The sequence below is a fragment of the Oncorhynchus mykiss genome, chromosome 13, assembly GCF_057628025.1.
Source record: "Oncorhynchus mykiss isolate SJ-2025 chromosome 13, ASM5762802v1, whole genome shotgun sequence".
In the NCBI taxonomy this organism is placed as follows: domain Eukaryota; kingdom Metazoa; phylum Chordata; class Actinopteri; order Salmoniformes; family Salmonidae; genus Oncorhynchus; species Oncorhynchus mykiss.
The window spans coordinates 43295069-43307712 of record NC_143034.1 but is presented as its reverse complement, the minus strand read 5'-3'; the positions used below and the strand labels follow the sequence as shown (position 1 = coordinate 43307712).

Below are 12644 nucleotides of genomic sequence, written 5' to 3'. Positions count from 1 at the left end.
CAGCTGTCAGAGCAGCTTACCGATCACTGTACATGTACACAGCCAAATAGCACACCCAACTGCCTCATCCCCATATTATTACTTACCCTCTTGCTCTTTTGCACCCCAGTATCTCTACTTGCACATCATCATCTGCACAAATATCACTCCAGTATTAATGCTAAGTTGTAATTAAGGAGTGTAGCTTTAATTGAGTACCCTGCATGTGTGATTTAATGAAAGTTTGAATTTTAGCGAGTACTATTAGCATTTGTCGCTATGCATTTCCATTTCCTGTTGGCTAGGTGAGACGCTGGCGTCTCGGTGTCTGTAAGAGGTTTTAATGCTAAGTTGTAATTATTTTTGCCTCAATGGCCTATTTATTGCCTACATCCCTACTCTTCTACATTTGCACACACTGTACATAAATTCTTTCTATTATTATTTTATTTTGTGTTATTGACTGTACGTTTGTTTATGTGTATGTGTTGTTGTTTTTGTCGCACTGGTATGCTTTATCGTGGCCAGGTCACAGTTGTAAATGAGAACTTGTTCTCAACTGGCCTAGCTTGTTAAATAAAGGTGAAATATATATTTTTTTATCAGCATGTTTATTTCATCACAGGCTTTTTCAGGCTGAAGAAATTACCAATCAATGTCTCCGTCCTCCTGGATTCCAGAGCGATTGTGAATGATGGTTCATAGTGGACCCATCAGTGCATCTTTCTCTCCCAGTGCAGAGGGGCAGACCAGAACAGTACATCTAAGGGCTGTGGACTGATAGAGAGAATGGAACAATGATGGAAAGAGGAAGAATTTTGGATGACATTGAAAGTGCCCTTGATATAATTATAGGTTGAATTGAAAAGCACGTCTATTGTGGTCTGATATATCAACATGTTGGAAGAGAGTCTCTGCACATGGTGTCATTGTTAAGCAAGATTTTGGCCATATTAATTGGATTAATATGCTAATTGCAAGCAGACCATCCAAATCATAAATGTTTGGGCCAAAAGTGTGCAAGCTAGTCAAGATCGAAATTTGGTTGTGCATCGACAGTTTTTGTCTTGTTTTGTGAGTCACTGACAGTCACTCAATTAGCCATGTCAGCTTCCAATTTTTACATTGGTAAGTTAGTCTAGCCAGTTATCTAAACTTAATTATAGTACACACCGGGCATGCAGGGCACGTGCCCAAAGGCCCTGACCTCCAGGGTGCCCCATTGATTTTCTAAGTCACTCTCACGCATGGCATAAGTCATGGCAAAATGTGTAGAATTGCAGGAAATTAACTTCAAAACATACATTTTTTTCTCTTCTGTCACAGAAAATGTTGCCCGCTTGGAAGGGGAACCCCCCAACCAAATATTGCTTAGGGCCCCAAAAGGCTAGAGCCGGCCCTGGATGGAGTAGACAAACACATCTGTGATGAGTCTGCTTTTCACATTTGTTCTTGTGTAAAACAATGTTTGGTTGTTAATCTCCATGGACAGTCTGTTTCCTGTGTCCGTCACAGGCCTCATTTATATACAGATGCTGCAGTGAAACTTAAATATCTGGGCATTTGTGATTAAAGCTAGTATCCTTAGTTGCTACATCCATTTTTGGACTTATAAATTGACAATATATACCCATTGATTCTTGAAGAATACAACTTAAATGCCTCATGAGCTCATTTCAATGGTTGTATCCCATCAGAACCCAAAATGTAAGCTTGTTTTACTCCAATGTTTGTAAACAATATCAATGTAAATAAACACTGTATAGCTTTAAAGCATGGTTAAAACGACCATTTTGATGTCATGGATGGTCAGTCCCTTGCATCCATACCTCTGTCTATGAATTTGATAGTGGATATATTTCTCCATGCCTCTATTTATTTCAAAATAGAGGCAGGGTGTTGGCTTTGTTATTGTTTCAATTAAGGATTTTAGCTTTAAAGGGTGCAAAATATATCAGTAATGTCGAATGAAAAGAGAGTAGATTTTCACTGCCTTATTGTTTTCGGGCAGACACCAGTACTTTCCACTGCAAACCTTTGCATACGTAAATCAGCTTTTAGTTTTCTTGCACCTTATTTGTGGAAGAATCTTCAAGATGTTCTGACATGTGATGTTCTGGTGCCTCTAGGGAAATTCAGAAAGCTGATTGAGGACCTTATTACTGAAGAATGTTTGTTTTTCATGACCTTGTTTTTCGTTCTGCTTGCATTTTTGTATTTACATTGATTTGTGTATTTTCTGTCATTTCTGTAATTCAGGGCTCATCTGTAAAATAAACCTTGGTCTCAGTATGACTCCCTGATAAAAATGAAGAGTAAATTAAAATAAATACAGGAGTCAAAGTTAGGCAACACTGTCACCTTCTGGTCATAGTATAGTATTGCACACCGAAGGCAGACGTTCTCTCTAACGGTCAACTCAAAGTATTAATGCAAAAGCATAGCTCTTTGCAGATTTTTTTGTCCATATATTCGTGGGATACATAAGATGGTTTCTACAAAATCTAAAATACGGAGCAATTTTGAAATACATAACATATTAACGGGAAATACAGAATGAATCCATTGACATTTGAAAGGATAACACATCCCGCAATACAAATGATTTAAAGCATGCTGTTCTGATATCTATTTATAAACATGCAATTAAAAGAAAAACAATCAGTCTTCGACACAATGAACACCCCACTACTAAGAAGCAAGCACCTTAATAATAAATTAATAACAATAACAAATAACAATCAATTTACTTGTCTTCTTCTCTCGCCTCTCCTCGTTTTCGAGTTATGATAATAGTAATAATGATAATAATAGTAATACTAATGATAGCAATAATAACGATGATCCTTAAAATAACAGACAACAATACTATTATTGTTGTTTTTAAATTGTACTATTTACCACAACAATACAAGTATTAACAATACTAATGGGTGTAATATATGTGTAAAGATTGGTGAAATGTAAAAGTAGGCTTACACGCCTGCAGGATATTGAAATATCTGTTTGAAAATAATTAAATGCATAGAACTGTAGTATACAACATAATGTTTTTAATGTGTGAAACGCCCTGCATTACGCACAAGACAATCTATTCCGTGTTGTTTAGTTTTCACCCTTTTATTTCAGCTTTTTAAATATAAAATTAGGATTTTAGGATTAGCACTTCCAATCATGCGTTAGATGCCAAAATTGTAATCTGCCAGATTAGACTTGTTAAAGTGAACATGTGCCATTCTATTTCTGGTTTACGGCACAGGAAACTTGTAATTGTTAGCAGAACTTGCATGTGGGTTTGTCCATGGCCTTATGTCCCAAAGTCAACCACTTACTGTAGTTCACACTGCACACAGACGTCCGTTTAACGTGTAATTGTCATTTACATTTGGTTGAGTTGTTAACTAACTCGAATGTATCGTGAAATCAACAAAACATGTTACCATGTCATTGGATTTAGGTTAAAAGAAAAATGAAATTCCCTTACATTGATGACTTTTTCCAAATCCAATCAGTTTTCCACGTTGATCCAACGTCATCACATTGTTTTAGTTTTTTGAAATGACGTGAAACAACGTTGATTCTACCAGTTTTTGCCTAGTGAGTTATTTCTCTTGTCTTTTTTTGCAGAGAGGATGCTAGATCTATTTCCAGATAGTTTTTCAAAAGTGTGCACGGCTGAAGATTTTTACAGTATTGAACGTAAACTTTCAGTTCCAATAGCCTCTTTTTTTGTATCAATTGCGTGACTAGTCGTAATGAAGAAATACTGAGGAGATTCCGTAGGTAAGCACACTGGAAAATATTTTAAACTCCTATTGTCATTATTTGCCATAGCCTGGCCATGGGCCTAGCCTACTAACGTTATGCTATTCGAATTGTTTTCAACCCTAGACGACGAATAGGTTACTGATTTCGTCAACACCAGACAAACAGGTATGTCAATACCTGTGTCGGTAATTTGGCAAAGGCCCCATGCTGGAAAACATTGGCTCGTTTTCTATTGAGGAATTTAGATAAAGCCATGTGAATAGCACATAGCCTATGAATAGCCATTTCTAGTAATGTAGCCCATGCACTCAACTCTAGTGGAGGTGCTCGACCTTCCAACCTCAAGGTTAGACTTTCGCGTTGTGCTGATGATTAGATATGCAAAACAGCTCGTTATAATATGGTTTAATTCTACTAATGCACTATTCTACTATTCTCAGCAAGTAATGCACTCACAATTATATTTTCATTAAAAAAACTCGTTTTTATATAGATAACGACTCATGCATGGATTTGTCTTTAAAAAAAACAGCATTTGAGAGGAAATATCTGCATAAGATCGATTCCATTACCTTCCAGAGCAGCGGCATAGTATTTAGAGCCTTTCTCAGCTGTAAAACTTTATAGCAATCTGGGGGCTCCTTAGTCATGGATACAGTTAAGAGTTTCACCGATGTTCCTCTCAGCAGTTGGAGAGCAATTCTTTGTGATTAAGAAAAAGGAATGTTGGGAATATGTCAATTGTCGTGCCTTCGTTGCACAAAAAAAGTTGGGGCTTAAATCGTGCTTTGCCTCTTCTATCTGGGCTACTAGGACATGGCAGTCATTCCAAGTTCCCCCACAAATGTTTACTTGCAGCCCACCAGACAAAAAGTAAACAGCCGGGTTAGACTGGTGTTGTCAACGTCAAAAACAGTAGTGTCTGGGAAACTATTGGTTTATCTTTTGTAAAGGAAGACACAAATTCGTTTGGTTTAGCATCAAGAGACCTATAGCTTCAATACAATACTGTTTACGTCAACATCCTCGAAGTCTAGTAAGACTAGGTTACTTTTTTGAGAGTCGTTTTACTGTAGACTAATACGCCTTCCCATAGCTTATTGTTGTTATTGACTACGTAACTTGCACCATGCCATATGCATCAACGTCCATCCCGCGATGCTACGTGTGCAGTGCAAGTTTAAGCTTACATTGAATGATGCAGCGTAGGCCTACTGTAGAGTAGTTAAATTATATAGAATATAAACCATTTAAACATAGGTCTGTCTATACAACTTTAAAAGCATCACATATGTTTAAGGACACATTTTGCAGGCCTATGCAATACGAACGCGGTAGCAGTAGCAATGGTCGTTCTGCGGCCATGCGAACGTTTTATACAACCGTTTACATCTTTCTCAGTTGAACGTTTTTTCTTTCTTCTAATATAGGACATATTCTCCCCTCAGACACGGTTCTTATTTATTCTTCTGTCGAAGTCTGACCTTAACATGTGTCGGCTAATAGCCTAATATTTATGATAACGTCTATCAGTTTGCAATAGTGCTTTTGTTGACCAATGTGCTTTTTTTTTTAGCAAAACGATTACCTCCAACGAATCTATAATGTCTATCAGATGGACAGCCGCAAGGGCCTATTGGTTGACGAGAAAGAAAATGAGGTGTTACTCGATTGGCTAGTTAGGCTAGTTATGTTTCTTAGCTATGTGTTTCATACGTGCGAAATATGGTTATCGCACATGGACCTTTTAGTTTTGATCAGTTGGCTAATCTATACAATTTAGTGAACTGTAAGAATTAGGCTACATATTTATCTATTAGTTGCACGCAGTCTTTGTTGCCTGTCCAAAGCCAACATATTGTATTAGTTAGCCTGTAAACGCAGAGAATCAAGAAAGTTGTATACACCTTTAGGCCCTACAAATTCACAATATTATATCTGTATCCAATATACAACGTTTGCATTCAACGTGGCATGAGTCCTTCGATTGATTCAACTGTACAGCGACATCTGGAGGCCACACAGGATTTTTGCTCGGGGAGATTTCCAAACCTTTCTAATTTCCCTTTGTTTTTAGCAACCTCGGTTTAAAACTATAACCGTTATATGCATTCAGAAGTATCTGTATTCTCTGTCAATTTTCAGCATGCACAGTTTCCCTCAACTTTTTTATTTTCATCAAACCTTTTACATCATTGCTGTAGACTACTCCATTGAGTGGGCCTTGTTGAATGAACACTAGGCATGCCTATTTTAGGATACCTATTTTGCGCATACTTGGGCACCAAAGAGCAGGTATAAGTCTATCGTTGAGACGTACAGATGTTTTCACTTGTTTCTAAATTCAGAATTTACGCACTTGTTTCGAAATGAAACATACCTGCTATGCCAGCTGTTTTCTTTGGCCATATTGCCTAAATGCGTTACAATTTTGCAGTTCAAAATATATATATATATATTATTATTACAATTTGAGGCTTAATTGTAACCCTGATTATGGGCCATGACATTTACTTTCTTGTCATTTCAAACATGTAATGCTAGATAGCCTATATCGAAAATTATACAGTTAGTTTATACTTCAGCTCGTTCGTGTGACCACAATAGGCCGATCCTCTACCTAAATATGAAAGACAGTCCTGCGTTAAATTATTGTTTTCATTCCAAATTGAAGTGTTTATAGGTGTGACTGAATTAATACTTTACATAAATAAAGAAAGCAATGTCATCATTTTTTAGGAATGTGAGTGACGGGTACTCTTCATTTATTAAAAAAAAATGACAACAATTGTAGATTTCCAATGTGCTGCTAAGAAGGTAAGAACATTATGACTATTTATGTTGTAACTATAGGCCTTAGTTGTTACTATTGTTATCATTATTGTATTATTACTAAACAATACAGCGTTAAAAATATATTTACAAGATGAATGCAGAGTTCTTATATATTTTATCCATAGTTGGAAAAATTCAAGATTGTCTTTAAAGCTGGGGGGTTTATAATTACAAATAATTAACAACGTTTACAGAATATAAATAATCAACAGCAATGACTCATTAGGTTATAAGGAGCCATGGCTAAGGTACTGTATATAACCTGTATAAAACACAAAGAAGTGTGTGATTGTACAAAGCGTGAAGTAAAAATCATCCATTTAAAATAAGATATGTGGTCATAATATTTGTGCGTAAAGTAGTCACATCTGTGCGCAATGATGTAAGTGATAGGCTAAGTGATAGGCGTGCATTTGAGCTAATAACTATTGTAATGTGTATGACATTGCTGCACATTTCGTCGAATTTATAGGTATAAATCTGACTGATAAATTTGCCATTTTAACAAGGGATTGTAAGCCGAAACGAAACGTTGCTTAATTTTGACAACAGGTTTGAAAGCTGCAATTCTATAAACTCATTAGTTGAATATTAATATGCTCATACAGCTTGGAATAGAGTCAAGCCAGGTGTATATATATTATTAAACCGAGTGAGTGAATTACACATCTGTGTCCAAAATATAATTTAATGCAGATGTTCCATCTAGCAGTGAATAATATGTCAATCTCTGCCATTTTGAAAAAAAACTCCGCTACTTGCATTGACACATTGGCGATATGCATTTCATTGAATTAAAGATGGATAAGATAAGAAATGGATAAGAAATCAATTAAACAGGGAGTTCTGGGAATATGATATTTAGGCACTTGAATCAACCAGCGCCGCAAGGGGAGGAGCCTGCCGGTGAACCCCAGACTCTATTGGGTCCCCTGCAGGAAGCTGCTCGCCAGACTTTTCGTCAAAATATGTCCTAGCAATGTCATGCTCTTAGAGATTCGTTTTCACGGCGTCCTTGGTTAACTCTTTCGTGGACTGCCGTCCAAAGGAGCCCCCCTCTGTTGCCCACCCTCACCAGCACGCCGCCCGCTCTGACCCGGACTGCAGTGTCCAAAATAACTGTGGTTCCGTGCCAAACACGGCCATACCCGGGACAATGAACCAGCACCAGCAGTTGCAGCCGCAAGAAGCAATGGCTCAGCCTCGATACCAATACCACCAGGGAATACTGAACTGGGACGTGCCACATTTGAGCCCGGTCCGGGTGCCGCAGGTCAGTGCGTGCCCTTACAGCGCGTCAAACAGAAAAGACAGCTCCTCCTATTTGCTTCTGGAACCAGACAACCACTCAAATCCTTCACCGGACGTGTCTGCCTTCACCAGACTAATGTCAGAGATGGGCTCCATGACGGGCGGTTCTGGTCCAATTCAGGGCTACTTCCGCCCGGAGCAGTCATACTCGGGGATCAAAGTCCAGGAGTACAACAACAGTGTGCACAGCTTGCCCACAACCAATCCACCGCGCTCTCCCCACTCAGACTCGCGCCATTTGTGCAACTTGAGCTTCCCGGTGCTGCCATATCCAGACTCTGACTTCAAGCGCGTTATTGACGACTTAGCGCTGGGCAGCAATGAGTGTCAAGCCCAGAGAAGCGATAGCAGCAGCATCACCCTGGCCAGTCAGACCAACACGGAAGACTTAGTCATAGGTTTACGGCGAGACAAGCCCTCATCAGTCTTACCCGAGGGCGATAAAAGTCCCAGACAGGAGACGCAAGGTGGGTAAATGGAATGAAAAAGAAAAAAGCTCTGAAAGATAGAACGCGACCATGGCAATAGCCACAGGAAAGCGTGATCCGGTCAATCGAGACATGGTGATTTTTTTTACTAAGGCTGTTAAAGGGAAGAGAGAATAGAGGACAAAGGGAGCCATTCCTCAAAATGTATTTATTGCACGGAACTACCCTCGCCAGACTAAATTGCACTCAATTTTACTATGCGCTCTTTTGAACATCAAAACAGCGGAAGTCTCCTTTGTGTTTAGGGACAGTTAGCTAGGCGTAGCATACAATTGATTGTGGGCCCAGGTTTATGTGAGAGTTGGCTATAACCGACTGACTCAGTCTCACAATAAAATGTAGGCTAAAGCTAATGCTAGCTTCTATTTGCCTGTTGCCATGCTAGATGCTATAGCTATCCAAATATTGACATATTTCAACTCAGGTTGACTCAGGTTGAATTGACATTGAGTGTTCAAATATTACGCCATTTTGTTCCAAATAATATTTTTATGTACAACTATACCATGCTTGCCTCTAGTAAATATTGAAATAAGTTGTCCAACGGCATTTGGCATATTATAAATAAAATGTCATTATAGCCCTGTCATTATAGGCCTAGTACAACAGATTAATGGATCAACAATAACCCGTTTATTTTATGTGAAATCTTCTGATTTCTATAGCCTAATCAGAATAATGATTTATTGAGTAGGCTAGCATCATTTAGCTTAACAATAGCCAATGCCTCGATGTTAGGCTACACATTATTCACATCATCTGCTACATTCAGATAGACTACTACTTTTCTTTTTGTCCATTTACAATTTAAACATAGGAAAATATTTAGATTCGTAAAAGATTTGATCCAAACATGGGGCCTAGCTTCGTTTTTTGTTTTTGTTTTGACGTATGGGTTTCTAGACAAATGGATTTTACTCCAGTAGGCACGACAATCGTTCAATTCAATACCAGAATTGTGAGGCCTATTCCTATACCTCTCCTATGCATTTGTAGTCCTACATATTTCACTTTGTCCTTTTGATAATAACCTATTCACGCCCAAGTAGAATGTACGTCGTTTTAGCTAAGGCCTACATGATAACAAACCTTGCATTTCAGAGAACTACCAGAGAACTAGCAAACAGTGAATTAGAGGAGAAAATATTACTATTGTTTTGTGTTCTATCACACACACACACTCACACACACACACACACACGGAAGAGATGCATGTCACGTGACATTATATCCCGTCATAAACTGAAATTATATCAGCCAGGTAATGCCCGCAAGAGCATTTTAGAAATGTGCACATCCTAAAACAAATAATTTGCGCTCTGCCAGTCTATCACTAAATAAATGTTTGGTCTTGTTTTGACAGAGGACGCAACATTCGAAAATGATGCGTGCTGTGGATGGCTGTGGGCGAAGGCGGGGAGGAAGAAGCGCTGTCCTTACACCAAATACCAAACCCTGGAGCTGGAAAAGGAGTTCCTCTTCAACATGTATCTGACTCGCGATCGCCGCCTGGAGATCGCTCGCAGTGTCAACCTCACTGACCGTCAAGTCAAAATCTGGTTCCAGAACCGCCGCATGAAGATGAAGAAGATGACACGGGAACACAGAACCAGGGACACGGTCACACATTTCCCCATCTGATTCCCCACAAACATGGTGCGCAGAGACAGGCCTACATGGACATGACTGAGTGCAGGAGCATGGGATGATATGAAGTCAACAATAGGATGGACCATATACTGAAGGATGTGGAGATAGTGGTTCTGATCTGAAGGATGGGCTGGATGAAAGTGCAAGGATGGGCTGGATGAAAGTGCCATCTATGTCCTATACACTTTGCATGAGGATATGAGGCTCTTACCGGTTACACTTGAGTTTTTCCATGAATGGGAAATGTCGGGAAACGTTTTCTTTCTCCATACCCTTGTCCCGCAACACCCTTCATAAAAGCACTTTATTTGATCATTATTTAAACAACTGTCTTGTCGTTGTTTCTTGATGGCTCAATAGAATGATTGCAACGTTGCTTAATTGGTCTTTTTGCCAGACATAGGCTACCGTCTTGAATCGAAAACTATTGTTTACAGTTCATGCTAGGCTATGGGAAGCCAATTTAAAAAGATTACTTTATTTATGACGTGAGCACTATTTTATTTATTTTCGGACGCAATTGTATTTGTATGCGCTGAAAAATGTGCACCAATAAGCACAATATTTTGAACTTCAATTTTGTAAAATCGGAAGGATTTAAAACATTATTTCTTGTCTATACGGAGTCCTTTTTCAGCTTGACTTGAAACAAAGGATGTATTGATTACAATAATGAATGATTTGATTATAAAAAAAAATACATATTTGTTTCCTAAATGAGAGCTTTTGAAATAAAGGTTACGCTTTCGGTGATATAGGGAAACATGCTCCTACTACGCACATGAGCCCTTGACCTTCCAAAAGGCAAGCCTGGGATATAATATATATTTTTGTCTTGTATTATCAATTTCTAAGCTAATATTTGTTTTGATATAGTTTCGCCTATCACTTCTGCTTGAATAAATATTCCCCTGTTCCCATATTTCTTTATTTGCAACTTCGGTGTGGATAGATAGATGGAGAAAAACATACAGAATAGCTTGTTTTGGGAACATCCCATTGCAACAACTTCTAGTTCTAGACACCTATTACCACCTTTAGCCCATTCCTCTTTCTAGGAGCCTACTCCTACCATGTCATATGAGCTCCAGTAATGGGATTACTCTTCCTGTAGTGATGATTGTAGTTGCTGTAACTATGATTATTAGGCTAGTATTTGTGGTTTGCAGTAGCATAGTTGTATGTTGTAATTCATTTCCTTATCATAACAAGCAATGCCAATGCATACATTAGTTTTATACAAGGTCTATTTTAAAACAATTTAATCTGATTTAGGAGTGATTCCTTGTAAAAAAAAAAAAACGAATAACGTATATAATATACTTTGTCATGGTTAGCCTACATCTATCGTGTCCTTTATGTCCCTTGTTCACTAGCTGCGTTCAGTGGACACCATTTTTTTTTGTAGTCTACCTTCTGAATTCAAAATATATATATATTTTTTTTTTTTCAAAAGTCAAGTTGCAGATGCCAGAGTTTCCGCTGCTGATTTGCGGGTTGTTAGCCAACAAACAGGACAGTTTTTTAACGTCCTCTGGGAACAGTGTAGGCTTACATGCAATCCACATAGAATTCCCTCTTTTTTTTTTTTCTTCCAGATTGTTAGAGATTGGTCGAGCTGGAATTATGATCTGGTCTGTGACATTTATAGCCTTTTACCAGATCATCATGATAACCACTGCACGTTAAAAAAAAGTAATAACGTGCGTGTATTTAGTGTGTGCATATGGTTATTTAGTCCCCATTGATTCCATGTGTATCTAGATTTATGGATTCATTCGACGTTATTGACGTTATCTATCGTTTCATTTTGCATGGACTTTCTCTGATATTGTTTGAATATGAAGATTTGATGGAAAACACATGCCGCAACTTCCCCACACTGGATACTGGATATTAGCCTTTTGTCTGTTGGCCTTTTGTCTTAAAAGGAAACTGTGTAGCGTCTCCTGCTAGCATCGCCATATTGAAGAGCGCCCGATTTTTACTGACGCTGTCTGGGGCATCCAGGTTTTTATCAGGGGCAATTGACAGGGCATTTATTGTAGACTCAGGAAGTCAGGGTAGCGGATGTGTCACAGGGATTACACTACTGTACTTTTCACTACAATAGTATTGCCTGCTATTGTGGCTAACAAAGAGGTCTTAACGTGCGTTATAGGCCTTTATGTGCATGATTGAAATGGCATGGGCATGCTACTTCCTCTCATATTCTCCATTCCTGCTGTATTGCAGTTTGTATCTTGTCTCGTTTTATAACTGCTGATCACTTTAGCTAGTATACGTGGAATAAAGGCTACATTAAAAAAAAAATGCTATTCATATAGCGGAACCAAGAATAACGTTTATGGATTGTCACCCACGTTTTTACGGTATGGGAACTTGTCCAGTGGCTCAATCAGGTTCTCTGAAGGTCTTTGAAGATGAGACAAAGCTGTTGTGTGATTTAGGTAGTTTCAAGTTGTTGGGCTGGACGCTTATCACAGGAACCTGAAACTACCTGAATTACTCCAGTACTGCACATCAACGCTGGTGCGTAATGGACGAATGCAACAACAACGAGAATGAGCCGTTTCCACATGTCTGCGCACTACCCTCCATTTTGTAAATGCA

General features: G+C 38.6%; 1 protein-coding gene across 1 annotated transcript; it reads left to right on the top strand.

Annotated features, from left to right (window-relative positions):
• The first annotated feature begins 4413 nt into the window (after nucleotides 1–4413).
• LOC110486173 (homeobox protein Hox-B10a) lies at nucleotides 4414–12344 on the top strand. Its single transcript, XM_021557589.3, has 2 exons — nucleotides 4414–8360; nucleotides 9745–12344. The coding sequence occupies exons 1-2, from the start codon at nucleotides 7739–7741 to the stop codon at nucleotides 10020–10022; spliced, it is 900 nt and encodes a 299-aa protein (XP_021413264.1). The 5' UTR covers nucleotides 4414–7738; the 3' UTR covers nucleotides 10023–12344.
• The last annotated feature ends 300 nt before the right edge of the window (nucleotides 12345–12644 follow it).